The following is a 17,518-nucleotide window of genomic DNA, read 5'->3' as shown; positions in this document are numbered from 1 at the left end:
AACGCCCGTTTCTGCGCCAATAACTCCTTCCAGACTGGGGACAGTTACTCCAAAATGTAATACCATATAACATAAGCGAGTGAAAATAATCTAAGTAGGCTACTTTTCGTGTCTATCACCACTTCAGATACCATTCTAACAGTAAAAATGACAGCATTAAGCCTTTGAGCAAGATCTTGAATGTGGGCGTTAAGTGACGTTTACTATCTGCCTGAACTCCCAGCAATTTTAACTGCTGAGTTACACTCATATGCCCCTTATGTGAAATTAAGACGTCGAGTTTTGTTGAATTGTGTGCTAGAAACTGTAAAAACAGTCTTACAGGGATTTGGCGACAGCTTATTTATTTTACAAGCCATGAACTGCACTATTTGAAACCGAGGCATTGTTCCACAGAACATCCTTTACTACCAAGCTAATGTCATCAGCAAACAAATATTTTAGAGTTACTCGTAATACCGGAGGACGTATCATTTATACAAATAAGCAACGGGAGTGGTCCAAACACTGATCCGCGAGGCACCCCCCCCTCCCCCCACATTCTCAAAACTGTGCAGAATGACCTTTTGCTGTCTGTTCTAAAAATAAGATGTGAATCACCGGTGAGACACTCCCCATATTCCATAATCGTGCTAGTGTTTACCAGTTTTTGTTATGAACACAATCGAACGCCCTTGTTACATCAAAGAAGATTACATGCGTTCCAAACATTTTGTTTAATCCGTCCAGTAGCTCACAGATACAATCGTATACAGTGTTTTATGTCGTTATACATCGTTATACAACTTCTAGAACCAGACTGTGCATTTGAAACCGAATGTACGTGAACTGAATTATCAGTTATCATTACATACACAGCCCTTTCAGCGAACTCTGGCGATGGCATGGAAATAGGTCCGAGTTTGTCAATATTATCGCTTTTCCTTCTTTAATAGAGTGGCTTTACTACTGAGTAGTTCTATCGTTCAGGAAACTGACCAGTGTCGAAGGAAATATTACAGGTATGTTGATCACAACATCGTATCAAGCATTTTTGTGACTTTGGCGGTGCTCAGGAACTATTAACGCCCAGGAGTCTTTTAGACTGACTAGGAATCTTTTCTCTAGTTTTGCGATAGAAGAAACAAAACAAAATTAGTTGGCATCCGAATATTTTGCACATACTATGTGTAACAACTGAAACTACCCACTTGCCCCATCATCATGCACTGTTTATAGCACAACCATTGGAACTGCCGACCGACGGAGAACAAACCGCAATGGGCAACGTGTGGTAAGCAAGTTGCCTCCAGTTTTGCTTCGGAGAGTGACCGCAGAAGTTTCTTGCAAAAATCGACGTCTCTGCTAATCCCAGCACATGTTTAAGTTGGAAATTTTCCGTTTACTGTAACCCACTGTGCAGCTTACGGGGGTCGACCTTACGTTTACTGTGCATTTTTACCATCGACCCGAATATTCGTTACACTTGACATCCCTTGCGTGGGGAAACAAAGATTTAGACAGCAGGCAATTTCAACACGACGCATAAACCTTTATTTAATAAATGTTTGATTTGGGGCGCAAAAGGAATGAAGGTGATGCGCGCATATGTCAAAACGAGAGAACACAAAGACAGAGAAATAACGACTACACGTCAATTCGAATTGACCGAAGAGACGACAGCTAAAAACAGGAACGTGTAGGAAGGTCTATAAAATAGGCGACAAACGGAGGTCCAGCAGTAAAAATTAAATGTCCTTCGCCATACTCCTGCGACAGATAAAAAAAAGTGGTCGACAGCCCGCGTATAGTTCGGAAAACGGCCGGTTACCGAAACGGGAAGGTATACGGTTAAAAAATGGCATTCCATTAGGAAGTGTTAGACGGTCGAAGGTTGAGCGCAAGGGGACAACGTGGTGGGGGAACGCCACTTAAATGGCGATTGGTAAACAGACAGTGCCCGATGCGCAATCTAGGTAACATGGTGCCTTCACGGCGAAAGGGATGAGAGGAGGTCGTCCAAGCCACTGGGAGAGGCTTAATAACCCGGAGCTCGTTCCCATCAAGGACGGACCAGTGGCGATACCGAAGTTACACCACCTGCCGGCGCCAAGTCGCGGGCCGACGTTTGAGGACTGCAGCCTTGGCAGTAGTGTCAGCGACCCCGTTTCCCGTCAGGCCGAGGTGACCAGGAACCCACGTAAACGTCACAGCGGCTCCATCAAGGGTGAGCCAGTGACAGCTCTCCTGGACCCGTTAGACCAGGGGATGGGCGGTGTACAGCACGCAGAAGCTCTCAAGGGCGCAACTGAAAAGCCTGTGTCGGCGAATGTACTGCGTGGTCTGATGCAGGGCCAAGAACCCTGCTGTAAATACTGGGGAGTGTGCCGGAAACCGATACCGAAAAACGCGCCAATGACCGAGGCACATCCGACACCACAGTCAGCGTTAAAGCGTACAGGAAGGTACTAACGCGAAATTCCGTGCAAAGGTCGTGAAACTGAAGCGACAAGCCGGGTCGGAGTAGTGTCCCTAGGGAGCAAATGAAGGCAAGGTGAAAACGAGCGGCAGCTTATTTGTTCGCGTAACTTATTTGTTCGCGTAACTTATTTGTTCGCGTAACTTATTTGTTCGCGTAACTTATTTGTTCGCGTAACTTATTTGTTCGCGTAACTTATTTGTTCGCGTAACTTATTTGTTCGCGTAACTTATTTGTTCGCGTAACTTATTTGTTCGCGTAACTTATTTGTTCGCGTAACTTATTTGTTCGCGTAACTTATTTGTTCGCGTAACTTATTTGTTCGCGTAACTTATTTGTTCGCGTAACTTATTTGTTCGCGTAACTTATTTGTTCGCGTAACTTATTTGTTCGCGTAACTTATTTGTTCGCGTAACTTATTTGTTCGCGTAACTTATTTGTTCGCGTAACTTATTTGTTCGCGTAACTTATTTGTTCGCGTAACTTATTTGTTCGCGTAACTTATTTGTTCGCGTAACTTATTTGTTCGCGTAACTTATTTGTTCGCGTAACTTATTTGTTCGCGTAACTTATTTGTTCGCGTAACTTATTTGTTCGCGTAACTTATTTGTTCGCGTAACTTATTTGTTCGCGTAACTTATTTGTTCGCGTAACTTATTTGTTCGCGTAACTTATTTGTTCGCGTAACTTATTTGTTCGCGTAACTTATTTGTTCGCGTAACTTATTTGTTCGCGTAACTTATTTGTTCGCGTAACTTATTTGTTCGCGTAACTTATTTGTTCGCGTAACTTATTTGTTCGCGTAACTTATTTGTTCGCGTAACTTATTTGTTCGCGTAACTTATTTGTTCGCGTAACTTATTTGTTCGCGTAACTTATTTGTTCGCGTAACTTATTTGTTCGCGTAACTTATTTGTTCGCGTAACTTATTTGTTCGCGTAACTTATTTGTTCGCGTAACTTATTTGTTCGCGTAACTTATTTGTTCGCGTAACTTATTTGTTCGCGTAACTTATTTGTTCGCGTAACTTATTTGTTCGCGTAACTTATTTGTTCGCGTAACTTATTTGTTCGCGTAACTTATTTGTTCGCGTAACTTATTTGTTCGCGTAACTTATTTGTTCGCGTAACTTTGGAAACTATAGTAAGAGAGCATTATCTGCTATTGTTTATTTGGGGGCCAGACAAACGTGTGGCTCCTGAAGAGGGACAGCAGCCTCTTCAGTAGTTGCAGGGGCAACAGTCTGGATGGTTGACTGATCTGGCCTTGCAACAATAACCAAAAGGGCCTTGCTGGGCTGGTACTGCAAACGGCTGAAAGCAAGGGGAAACTACAGCCGTAATTTTTCCCGAGGACATGCAGCTTTACTGTATGACTAAATGATGATGGCGTCCTCTTGGGTAAAACATTCCGGAGGTAAAATAGTCCCCCCATTCGGATCTCCGGGCGGGGACTACTCAAGAGGATGCCGTTATCAGGAGAAAGAAAACTGGCGTTCTACGGATCGGAGTGTGGAATGTCAGATCACTTAATCGGGCAGGTAGGTTAGAAAATTTAAAAAGGGAAATGGATAGGTTAAAGTTAGATATAGTGGGAATTAGTGAAGTTCGGTGGCAGGAGGAAATCAACTTCTGGTCAGGTGACTACAGGTTTATAAACACAGAACAAAGTAGGGGTAATGCAGGAGTAGGTTTAATAATGAATAAAAAAATAGGAACGCGGGAAAGCTACTACAAACAGCATAGTGAGCGCATTATTGTGGCAAAGAGACACGAAGCCCACACCTACTACAGTAGTACAAGTTTATATGTCAACTAGCTCTGCAGATGACGAAGAAATTGAAGAAATGTATGATGAGATAAAAGAAATTCAGGTAGTGAAGAGAGACGAAAATTGAATGGTCATGGGTGACAGGAATTCGTCAGTAGAAAAAGGAAACATAGTAGGTGATTATGGATTGGGGCTAAGAAATGAAACAGGAAGCCGTCTGGTAGAATTTTGCACAGAGCATAACTTGATCCTAGCTAACACTTTGTTTAAGAATCATAAAAAAAAGGTTGTATACAAGGAAGAATGCTGGAGATACTAAAAGGTATCAGATTATATAATGGTAAGACAGATTTACGAATCAGGTCTTAAACTGTAGGACATTTCCAGGGGCAAATGTGGACTGACCACAATCTATTGGTTATGACCTGTAGGTTAAAACTGAAGAAACTGCAAAAAGGTGGGAATTTGAGGAGATGGGACCTAGACAAACTGAAAGAACCAGAGGTTGTACAGAGTTTCAAGGAGAGCATAAGGGAACATCTGACAGGAATGGGGGAGAGGAATACAGTAGAAGAAGAATGGATAGCTCTGAGGGATGAAGTAGCGAAGGCACCAGAGGATAAAGTAGGTAAAAAGACGAGGGCTAGTAGAAATCCTTGGGTAACGGAAGAAATATTGAATTTAATTGATGAAAGGAGAAAATATAAAAATGCAGTAAATGAAGCAGGCCAAAAGGAATACAAACGTCTCAAAAATGAGATCGACAGGAAGTCAATAATGACTAAGCAGGGATGGCTAGAGGACAAATGTAGGGATGTAGAGGCTTATCTCGCTAGGGGTAAGATAGATACTGCCTACAGGAAAATTAAAGAGACCTTTGGAAATAGGAGAACCACTTGTATGAATATCAAGAGCTCAGATGGCAACCCAGTTCTAAGCGAAGAAGGGAAGGCAGAAAGTTGGAAGGAAAGGCAGAAAGTTGGAAGGAGTATAAAAAAGGTTTATACAAGGGCGATGTACTTGAGGACAATATCATGGAAATGGAAGAGAATCTAGAAGAATACCAAATGGGAGATAAGATACTGCGTGAAGAGTTTGACAGAGCACTGAAAGACCTGAGTCGAAACAAGGCCCCCAGAGTAGACAACATTCCATTAGAACTACTGACGGCCTTGGGAGAGCCAGTCATGACAAAACTCTACCAGCTGGTGAGCAAGATGTATGAGACAGGCGAAATACCCTCAGACTTCAAGAAGAATATAATAATTCCAATCCCAAAGAAAGCAGGTGTTGACAGATGTGAAAATTACCTAACTATCAGTGTAATAAGTCACAGCTACAAAATACTAACGCCAATTCTTACAGACAAATGGAAAAACTGGTAGAGTCTGACCTCAGGGAGGATCAGTTTGGATTCCGTAGAAACGTTGGAACACGTGAGGCAATACTGACCTTACGAGTTATCTTAGAACAAAGATTAAGAAAAGGCAAACCTACGTTTCTAGCATTTGTAGACTTAGAGAAAGCTTTTGACAATGTTGACTGGAATACTCTTTTTCAAATTCTGAAGGTGGCAGGGGTAAAATACAGGGAGCGAAAGGCTATTTACAATTTGTACAGAAACCAGATGGCAGTAAGAAGAGTCGAGGGACACGAAAGAGAAGCAGTGACTGGTAAGGGAGTGAGACAGGGTTCCAGCCTCTCCCCGATGTTATTCAATCTGTATATTGAGCAAGCAGTAAAGGAAACAAAAGAAAAATTTGGAGTAGGTATTAAAATTCATGGAGAAGAAGTAAAAACTTTGAGGTTCGCCGATGACATTGTAATTCTGTCAGAGACGACAAAAGACTTGGAAGAGCAGTTGAACGGAATGGACATTGTCTTGAAAGGAGGATGTAAGATGAACATCAACAAAAGCAAAACGAGGATAATGGAATGTTGTCAAATTAAATCGGGTGATGCTGAGGGAATTATATTAGGAAATGAGACACTTAAAGTAGTAAAGGAGTTTTGCTATTTAGGAAGTAAAATAACTGATGATAGTCGAAGTAGAGAGGATATAAAATGTAGACTGGCAATGGCAAGGAAAGAGTTTCTGAAGAAGAGAAATTTGTTAACATCGAGTATAAATTTAAGTGTAAAGAAGTCTTTTCTGAAAGTATTTGTATGGAGTGTAGCCATGTATGGAAGTGAAACGTGGACGATAAATAGTTTGGACAAGAAGAGAATAGAAGCTTTCGAAATGTGGTGCTACAGAAGAATGCTGAAGATTAGATGGGTAGATCACATAACTAAGGAGGAGGTAATGAATAGAATTGGGGAGAAGAGAAGTTTGTGGCACAACTTGACCAGAAGAAGGGATCGGTTGGTAGGACATGTTCTGAGGCATCATGGGATCACAAATTTAGCATTGGAGGGAAGTGTGGAGGGTAAAAATCGTAGAGGGAGACCAAGAGATGAATACACTAAGCTGATTCAGAAGGATGCAGGCTGCAGTAGTTACTCAGAGATGAAGAGGCTTGCACAAAATAGAGTAGCATGGAGAGCTGCATCAAACCAGTCTCAGGACTGAAGACACCACCATCAACAACAACAACGTTCAAGTTTAGTTGGAGTTAATTGCGAATATGCACCATTACTGTTCATTTCTTTGAACAGAATCATGTAGTTATCCCAGAAAAATTTGAAACATAGATATATAAAAATATACAAGAAGGTATGAATAAGTCACTCAGTTTCATCTTTTAATATGCACATAAAAACTGAACGAAGGCAATTCTGTCTATTCTTATTTGGTGTTTTAACTTTATCGAGTATAATTTTAATTTTGTAATTTAGATTTTTTTTAATTTCTGATTTCTTTTTCCAACCAATAATTGGAACAATAACAATCTGGTATATTTTCTAATTTAAAAACTTATCGATTCCACGATAATGTTCTATTGTAACGTTGGAAATAATTAGTTGTAATCGTTCTTCTGGGTTTCCTAATCGTTTGCAGCTTTTTATTTTTATGTTTCGTAAAATTTGAGGCGTTTTATATTTTTGAATATTTGTTTATGTTATTCTTTATACAATGAACTGTATTCAAAAATTAAATGTATTTTTAGATAAGCTATTCTTGGAACAGAATTTCCATTAGAAGTAGAAAAACAGCTTTTTATTTCCAAAAAAGTAGTTACAAGTCCGTATGCAAAATTGTTAATAAAACACGTAAAATTTGTTTTCAGAAAGTAGTTGAAACTGGGTAGTTTAAAGTAATGTGAAGTGATTTTGTTACCTACATAATTTTAAAATTGATGCATGTAATCCAGGTTCATTAATAAATATTGAAGATTTTCATTACCTTTTAACCTCTTGAGTGAGACGTGGTTTAAATCTTCAAATGTTTTACCATGATCTACATCTATATTTTTTCTAATTCGTTTGTTTGTATCTTTATATTCTAAAATTTCATGGATCCGACAGATGTTTTGAAATTCCATAATGAATTAAGGATTAAATGTAAGTTGTAATCAAAACATCTTTTTGTTTTAACAAAGGAATCTACGTATCTTTGAACCAACTATCAATATTTAATTGATAATTCTTTTCCTCAATAAAACAATTTCATTTATTATCTAACTTTCACGTTTTATAGAAATTGTACTAGATTTATTTTCTTCGTTTCAGAGTTTAGGAAGTATAGGGAATTTGAGCTGAAAAATATATATTATAGGAGCTAAATTCTGTATGTTCTGCCTAACGTTGGTGAAATAGCAAACGAACTCAAGAGTGAGCTAGTGAGCCATAACATACAGAATTAAGCTGTCACCGAAGGAAGGGAGTCACCGAAGGAAGGGAGTCACCGAAGGAAGGGAGTCACCGAAGGAAGGGAGTCACCGAAGGAAGGGAGTCACCGAAGGAAGGGAGTCACCGAAGGAAGGGAGTCACCGAAGGAAGGGAGTCACCGAAGGAAGGGAGTCACCGAAGGAAGGGAGTCACCGAAGGAAGGGAGTCACCGAAGGAAGGGAGTCACCGAAGGAAGGGAGTCACCGAAGGAAGGGAGTCACCGAAGGAGGCATAGGATAGGTGGCCACTGATGGCAGATAAACGGCACGCTGAGGAGAGAGCGACGCCGGTAGGACAGCGGTAGTTCGGCCGATACTGCCTAGTTGCGCACGCAGTGGCTGGACACTCTTACTCACCGGCGTGGGGCGGCGCCTCGTTGGCGTGGGCGTCGCCGGCCCACTCCGAGACCCGGCGGCCCTCCAGGATGGGCCGCAGGCAGGGCGAGCGCAGCTCGTGCTTGGGCAGGCGGTTCACGTGGCTCAGGAAGTAGTGCTCGAACCAGGCCAGGTCCACGTCGTTGGTGGGTCCCGAACCCGGGCCGTGCAGCAGCTCCTTCAGCGCCGCCAGCGACGTGATGGTGTTGTAGCTGCTGCTCGACTGCGAAGAGTCGTCGTCGTCCGCCGAGGGCGACGGCGGGGGCGACGGCGACGGCGAAGAGTCGTCCGGCGCGGCCAGAGGCGCCGGACCCGTAGCCGGCGCCTTCTTCGAACCCTTGGCGCCGGGTTCCTGAGGGGGCTTCTTCGGCGGCATCGTTCGATCTGGGGGAGGGTTCGGCAAGCGGGGAACTCCGAATTGGGCTTCTGGGTCCTCGGCAGCGCTCGGGGACTCGCCAAGAAGTAGATACTACCGAGTGTCCACGCCAGTTGCTCTTTACCGACGCACGAGCTTTGGGTACGTGGTATGAGGGACACGCACTGTAATTAGGTGGCAGTCGCTCTAGGAATAGTTAGGCCTTGTACGGGTGTAGAACTGAGTTACCAACAGAGTTGAACATCAGACGCAGTGCACAGTAGTCTAACTGGATCTGCCCCAGGGAAGCGTGTTTCAGGATACGGTAGTGCCGGGACGCAGGTCCGGACTGCAGCGACGGGCAGGAAAGTCTCCCCAGTGAAGTAGACAGTCTGTAGCGGCAGCAGTAGTCCTCAAGTTCCCCCACTGTCAGCTGTCTTCAGAGGTCTGCACAGAGATAAGAGACTTGGAGAGTGGCAGGCACGATTCGCCGATCTTGAACGACATTTGGCCCTAGTGCCGAGGTCGATGGCGGACACTGTGAGGGTCGAGACAGCTTACTATCCGTAACTGGGGGGTTCAGGGTACTACCGCACTAAAAAGAAAAACTGTTCACTCTTAAGTACTCTGTTAAGAAGGCTACCAAACCAGCTGCCCTGTCGTGCACCTTTGACAGTGTACGAGAAGTGATTTTGTTGCGGAATTTCAGTAGAGGAACATTTATCACAGCTCGCGTTTCTCCCTGGCTCTGAACCACTTCCAGACCTCTAACACTATATACGCTATTAAGTACTCAGTTCCGATCTGTATTACACGTGCAAGGGCAGCACTTTCTTGGCACAATTCTGTGCTCTGTATTCCACCAGCAATTGACAACAGAAGTATTACTATCTAAGTACTTCACTTTGTCAGTCCTCTAGTATTTCCTAGCCGTGCCCCGACGAATACGGAGACACCGACACCAGGTGTCAGACGCGCACAGGTCTTTTAATGAGCCTCGGAAGCTCGAATATTCAGTCGTCGTCCGAGATCCTACCACACTCCACAAAGTGTAAACTGGAAGACAAGTATTAGGCCACTTACAACTTTCAACAGCAGAAAAATTCGTTGCACGAGTCCAGTGGTTGATCAATTCCACCACGTTCACTCTACCCCGCGATTAAGTACACAGTAACGCACAGTAACTTGCCGATGGTCAGAATGCTTACCTTTACACTCTTCCACACTACAATTCCAATTTGAATTATGTCCCGCTAAATTTTCAACGTTTGCCGAATATAAGCAGGAAGGCCTTTATCTTGCAGAGAACTATAACGAAAAATCGCTCCTGCTGTGGGAATATCTTTCTTTTTGAGTACCCAAATTACAAGGAATAATGCTAAGACTAAACTACTCTGAATATTAACGTACATTCACTTTATTCCACTTATTTAAGTACTGAACCAACGCAAATACTTGTTTGTACTGAGATACTGCCTATTGATGACAAAAACGAGATTAATCTTTTAAGTACTTGTTTACAGACCAGGAAAATGTTTTCCGATATACTTCTGGTAAGAATGTATACTTTTTCTTGCAAGCCGTTCGTTTGATTAAGTGTGCACGCCAATTACCAGTCAAGTACAGCTGGATTATTACTATCTCAGTGTGTGAGTGTGCAAGTGCCCAAGACTAAGTGGGCGTAGATAAACGTGCTATCGGAATACAGACTTTGCGCATCTACTATAGACGTAGCTGAATATGAAATAGTACTAATTTTCCTAGCGAACAGTTAACGCTCGATACGCAGACAAACCGCATTAAAAAACCTTTGACTAGTTTTCAACTAGTTTAAAGTACCCCTTTTTGTACTTTTATTGTGACTGACAATATCAGAAACAGGCGAGAATGTGTAAGTACTGTCTTGAACCGCCGAACTTTAAGGCAACTTTCTCCGCTTTTTCCTTCTCGTCTGTCCCTGCGTTGATTCTTCGTTGTCTCAAAAATCCAACATCAAACGCGACTGATCCCAAATAGAACGTTTGCTATTCACAATTTCTGGCTTTTTACAGTTGCAAGGCAAGCTCTTATTGCTATCGAATATCACAAAAATCCTAACTCCTGCATCAAAACCATCAGGCACGGGAACAATTTTTTATTCAAAACTAGATAATAAAGTACGATTACAAAATACACAGCGACACTACCAAAAACACAACGCTCAATATAGCGACAGGCGCGAAAAAACTTTTCCAAAAAATCTCGCGACGAAAAATCGATTTGACTTTTGCGTATTCAACGATTAACTTTGGTGTATAAAACCGAAGCAATTAAAATTATCTGCGCAGCATTTCTTTTCCCACTTTGACAGGCCGCAGTGGATAACGACAGCTCACATCGCAGGGGGAAAAAACAAATTAAAAATCTGGCAGTTGCAAATGTATCCTAGTCCCTTAAGTACACTTGTGAGAAAACTGACAAACGTGGGCGTCGACGCTTTGCGAAGCGTGTATTCTGAAGCGCACACAATCAGAACCTCCGCAGTACTAATTGTCTGAGGTGGCGATCTGTCTCACCTACCACCTACGGCCTACTTGCTGTGAACTGTCGCTTCAGAACATTATACCTACGACTAAACGAGCAACTACTGGACACTTCGGAGATGACGCTTCTACCTTCCTTCCCCTTTACTATCCTTACTCAACTGTCATTCCCTCACTATGCCACGATTTGTACTTTCGCTTGCACACGTACACACCAAGGAAGGGCGTGTGACGAAAAAATTAAACGCGCTACAAAAATAGGGGTGTGATCACAGAAGAGCGATTTTTCTCGTCCAGTCTCCAATTACCGAGTCAGTCTTTCCGTCACTTCTTCTACCTTCGTGTGGCCGTTACTCGCTTGCTCCTTGCACCACGTCCCGTATCTTCGTGCCGTGCTGTCTCCTTATGCGGTAGATATCTGAAACAAGAGAAAAATGCCATCAGAGAGCGCAAATCCGAAACGCAGCCAGTAGAAGAAGCACACACTAGGTCACTTTGCCAACACTTAGGCACACAGTCATACACGGCCAGTCTAATGCAGTAGCCCCTCCACCATTATTTAAACAATCCAACTCCCACATATCAAACAGCTTCGAATATCAGATTACTTCGCCAATGAGTTAACGTGCTGAATATCTGACGAACACTTAAGACCTTCATAAAATTACAATGAAATCCAGACCACTAGCTGCCCACAGGCGTTGAGATAAGAGGGTTAGAACTTTAATGGTGGCAACTACAGTACTGGCCATTAAAACTGCTACACCAAGAAGAAATGCAGATAAACGGGTATTCATTGGACAAATATATTAAACTAGAACGGACATGTGATTGCATTTCCACGCAATTTGTGTGCATAGATCCTGAGAAATCAGCACCCAGAACAACAACCAGCCCTGGCCTTAATAACGGCCTCGATACGCCTTGGCATTGAGTCAAACAGAGCTCGGATGGCGTGTACAGGTACAGCTGCCCATGCAGCTTCAACACGATACCACAATTCATCGAGAATAGTGACTGTCAAACTGTGACGACCCAGTTGCTTGGCCACCATTGACAACACGTTTTCAGTTGGTGAGACATCTGGAGAATGTGCTGGCCAGGGCAGCAGTCGAACATTTTCTGTATCCAGAAAGGCCGTACAGGACCCGCAACATGCGGTCGTGCATTATCCTGCTGAGATGTAGGGTTTCGCAGGGATCGAATGAAGGGTACAGTCACGGGTCGTATCACATATGAAATGTAACGTCCACTGTTCAAAGTGCCGTCAGTGCGAGCAAGAGGAGACCGAGACGTGTAACCAATGGCACCCCATACCATCACGCCGGGTGATACGCCAGTATGGCGATGGCGAATAAACGCTTCCAATGCGCGTTCACCGCGATGTCGCCCAACACGGATGCGACCATCACGATGCTGTAAACAGAACCTGAATTCATCCGAAAAAAATAACGTTTTGCCTTTCGTGCAGCCAGGTTCGTCGTCGAGTACACCATCGCAGGCGCTCCTGTCTGATGCCGCGTCAAGGGTAACCCCGCAGCCACGGTCTCAGAGCTGATGGTCCGTGCTGCTGGATACGTCGTCGAACTGTTCGTGCAGATGGTTGCTGTCTTGCAAACGACCCATCTGTTGACTCATGGATCGAGACGTGGCTGCACGATCCGTTACAGCCGTGCGGATAAGATGCCTGTCATCTCGACTGCTAGTGATACGAGGCCGTTGGCATCCAGCACGGCGTTCCGTATTACCCTCCTGAACCCACCGATTCCATATTCTGCTAATAGTCATTGCATCTCGGCCGACGTGAGCAGCAATGTCGCGATACGATAAACCGCAATTGCGACAGGCTACAATCCGACCTCTATCAAAACCGGAAACGTGATGGTACGCATTTCTCCTCCTTACACGAGGCATCACAACAACGTTTCACCAGGCAACGCCGGTCAACTGCTGTTTGTGTATGAGAAATCGGTAGGAAACTTCCCTCATGTGAGCACGTTGTAGGTGTCCCCACCGGCGCCAACCTTGTGTGAATGCTCTGAAAAGCTAACCATTTGCTAATCAGACCATCTTCTTCCCTGTCGTTTGAATTTCGCGTCTGCAGCACGTCATCTTCGTGGTGTTTCAATTTTAATGGTCAGTATTTTATTTATTTACAGCTCGTACAAAATAGATACGTGTTTCAAAGTTTTACATACATTGAGAGTAATCAACAGCATTGTGTATAACCTGTTGCCGGCGATGTGGAAGTCTTAGGATGCTCTTAGCAGTGCCAGCTGTGTTGACAGTTCGAGCGGCGCGGTCTGTTGCGCGACAAATTTGTATCAGTTCTGAAGCGAATGCCGCGAAGTGTTTCCTTCAGTTTAGAAATCGAGTGGAACTCACGAGGGCCTAAGTCCCGGGAGTGCAGTAGCTGGTACAGCACCTACCAGATCCATCTGTCAAACACATCAGCAACAGCTTGCTCTGTACGTGCTTGAGCATTGTCCTGCGAAATTACGACCAGGTCCTGCACGAAGTGTAATCACTCTTGTCTCTACGGTGTTAATTTTTGAATCACAACCTACGACCAGCTTAGAAGTGATGACACACTTCGCAGGACCTGGCCGTAATTTCGCAGGACAATGCTGAAGCACGTACAGACCAAGCTGTTGCTGATATGTTTGACAGATGGATCTGGTAAGTGCTGTACCAGCTACTGCACTCCCGGGACTTAGGCCCTCGTGAGTTCTACTCGATTTCTAAACTGAAGGAAACACTTCGCGGCATTCGCTTCAGAACTGATACAAATTTGTCGCGCAACAGACCGCGCCGCTCGAACTGTCAACACAGCTGGCACTGCTAAGAGTATCCTGCGACTTCCACACCGCTGGCAGCGGCTTATACACTGTGTTGGCGACTACTTTGAAGGTCAGTAAAAGCTTGAAACATGTACATATTTTATTGTTGTGGTCTTCAGTCCTGAGACTGGTTTGATGCAGCTCTCCATGCTACTCTATCCTGTGCAAACTTTATATCCCAGTACCTACTGCAGCCTACATCCTTCTGAATCTGCTTGGTGTATTCATCTCTTGGTCTCCTACTATTTTTACTCTCCACGCTGCCCTCCAATACTAAATTTACGAGCCCCTTCATGCCTCTTAACATATCCTACATGTCCTGCATGTCTGTTCTGTACGAGCTGTAAGGAAATAGTTGCCACTATTAAAGCTGCAAACCTCGTGTATCAACGGGGAGAGGTGAAAAGGTGTGGCCCGACCCGGACTCGAACCTAGGATCTTCTTACATGGCAGATGCTTCATTTTGGTTGGCGCACGCATTTTCAACTGTGCCCGTTGGTATATTAAACATGTCGGAAACAACAGATACAATCTCCATGCAGATAAGGCTTACCAGCCAATGATCTTCAGTGCTGATGCACCCACATTGCTCTAACTCTTGCGGGAACAGGTAGACTGACTGACTAGTGATGAGTATAGTATCAGGGCCACTACATATGTAGTGTGTGGACAGTAAGTTGGAAGTGTGGTGCCTCTGTCAAGTCCCTGAAGTCGCACTATCCTTTGTGTCCTACGTGGCTCACTCAAATATTTGGTTAAAAAAAGTCGGATAGAGCGTGTGCCACGTAAGCAGGAGATCGTAGGCGCGAGTCTTGCTCAGGCCTCACATTTTCAACTGTGGAAGACTGCAGTGTAGTTCCTTCTATAGATTGTCGCACAGATGACAAAATGGTAGATATCGAAATAGATGACAGACAGATAGACAAACAAAATCGCTCGAAACAGGAAAAGCCGCTGGTCCTGATGGGATACCAGTTCGATTTTACACAGAGAACGCGAAGAACTTGCTCCCCTTCTTGCAGCTGTGTACCTTAGATCTCTAGCAAAGCGTAGCGTTCCAAACGATTGGAAAAGGGCACAGGTCATACCCGTTTTCCAGAAGGGACGTCGAACGTATGTGCAGAACTATACACCTGTATCTCTAACGTATATCAGTTGTAGAATTTTGGAAAACGTATGTTCGAGTATAAATACTTTTCTGGAGATTAGAAATCTACTCTGTAGGAATCCGAAGAGGGTCGTGTGAAACCCAGCTGGCGCTATTCGTCCACGAGACTCAGAGGGCCACAGACACGGGTTCACAGGTAGATGCCGTGTTTCATGACTTCGATACAGTTCTGCACAGTCGTTTCATGAACACAGCAAGAGCATATGGACTATCACACCAATTGTGTGATTTGATTGAAGAGTTCCTAGATAACAGAACGCAACAAGTCAATCTCAATGGAGAGAAGTCTTCCGAAGTAAGAGTTATTTCAGGTGTGCCGCAGAGGAGTGTCTTAGGACTTTTGCTATTCACAATATACATAAATGACCTTGTGGATGACATCGGAAGTTCACTGAGGCTTTTTGCGGATGATGCTGTAGTGTATCGAGAGGTTGTAACTATGGAAGATTATACTGAAATGCAGGAGGATCTGCAGCGAATTGGCGCACGGTGCAGGGAACGGCAATTGAATCTCAATGTAGACAAGTGTAATCTGCTGCGAATACACAGGAAGGAAGATCCCTTTTCATTTAGCTACAATATAGCAGGTCAGCAACTGGAAGCAGTTAACTCCATAAATTATCTGGGAGTACACATTAGGAGTGATTTAAAATGGAATGATCATATAAAGCTGATCGTCGGTAAAGCAGATGCCAGACATTCATTGGGAGAACCCTAAGGAAATGCAGTCTGAAAACAAAGGAAGTAGGTTACAGTACGCTTGTTCGCCCACTGCTTGAATACTGCTCAGCAGTGTGGGATCCGTACCAGATAGGGACGATAGAAGAGATAGAGAAGATCCAACGGAGAGCAGCCCGCTTCGTCACAGGATCATTTAGTAATCGCGAAAGCGTTACTGAGATGATAGATAAACTCCAGTGGAGGACTCTGCAGGAGAGATGCTCAGTAGCTCGGTACGGGATTTTGTTAAAGTTTCGAAAACATAGTTTCACCGAAGAGTCGAGCAGTATATTGGTCCCTCCTACGTATATGTCGCGAAGAGACCGTGAGGATAAAATGAGAGAGATTAGAGCGCACACAGAGGCATACTGACAATCCTTTCCACGAACAATACGAGACTGGAATAGAAGGGAGAACAGATAGATGTGCTGAAGGTACCCTCCGCCACGGACCGTCGCGTGGCTTGCGGAGTGTGGATGTAGATGTAGATGTCCCCGTTGATTTTTATCAACACCTGGAAGAAAACAATGGTCTGGATTTCAGTCTAATTTCATTCTTGGAGGGCTGCAAAATCACCAATGGTATCTGTTCTTCGAGACATGTCCGATAGATGGTTGGAGACGCAAACCTACGTGCACCGAGATGACAGGAGTCTCAGGGCAATCCTAACGCCGGGTCTTTTGCCCAGCTAAGCGCACCAACTGATACGTGGCACAGACTCAAGGACTCAAATAGTTTCAAGTTCCCTGCAGAGACACAGAGTCATGCTGGCTCTACAGCTCTCCATTGTTGTCCTACTGCTGCCGATGCACGATTTTCTGCACAAACTGGCCTCTCTGTTACGTCCCATAAATGAGACGCACGTCGGGCGAACTGGGTGGCCAAACCATTCGCTCCAACTGTCCACAACGTTCAGGGCAACTGCCGTAGAGTAAATATCTCTGGAGTGAGCATTCACATGCTCAGAACATATTGTGTTGTCAACATATATTGCCGGCCTGGTCACGTGTTATCGGGACGTCGTGTGTTTGTCAGTATAGCGCCCTGTGTATTTCCAATGTCACTACATCCCCAGTACATACGGACTCTCTTCGTACGTGTCATGGATTACTTATATATTTTGCGCAGACATTTTGACAGTATCCATTTGATACCGGGAATAAACCAGCTACGTAACTTTTAAGGGCAAGTGATATTACATCCTACTTCTTTGCGATAAGTGTCACAGTTCAGATGCACTATTTTTGGTATTTTTCATTTTGATACGGCACTTTATACGGGGAGGTTTGAGTGCCTCAGCGATAGAGATAGCCGTACCGTAGGTGCAACCACAACGGAGGGGTATCTGTTGAGAGGCCAGACAAACGTGTGGTTCCTGAAGAGGGGCAGCAGCCTTTCCAGTAGTTGCAGGGGCAACAGTCTGGATGATTGATGTGGCCTTTTAACAATAACCAAAACGGCGTTGCTGTGCTGGTACTGG

General features: G+C 44.2%; 1 protein-coding gene across 2 annotated transcripts in view; it reads right to left on the bottom strand.

Annotated features, from left to right (window-relative positions):
• LOC126295236 (translation initiation factor IF-2-like) overlaps window positions 1–17,518 on the bottom strand; it is a 284,906-nt gene that overhangs the window by 213,918 nt on the left and 53,470 nt on the right. For both annotated transcript variants that reach the window (XM_049987586.1, XM_049987585.1), the window contains exon 2: window positions 8,416–11,728. In XM_049987586.1, coding sequence (XP_049843543.1) covers window positions 8,416–8,809 — 394 coding nt within the window. In that variant the 5' untranslated portion in view covers window positions 8,810–11,728. The remainder of the gene's footprint in view (window positions 1–8,415; window positions 11,729–17,518) is intronic.

Source organism: Schistocerca gregaria, chromosome 11, assembly GCF_023897955.1.
Source record: "Schistocerca gregaria isolate iqSchGreg1 chromosome 11, iqSchGreg1.2, whole genome shotgun sequence".
NCBI lineage: Eukaryota > Metazoa > Arthropoda > Insecta > Orthoptera > Acrididae > Schistocerca > Schistocerca gregaria.
Note: the sequence above shows the minus strand (reverse complement) of the source record. Positions and strands in the feature narration are given on the sequence as shown.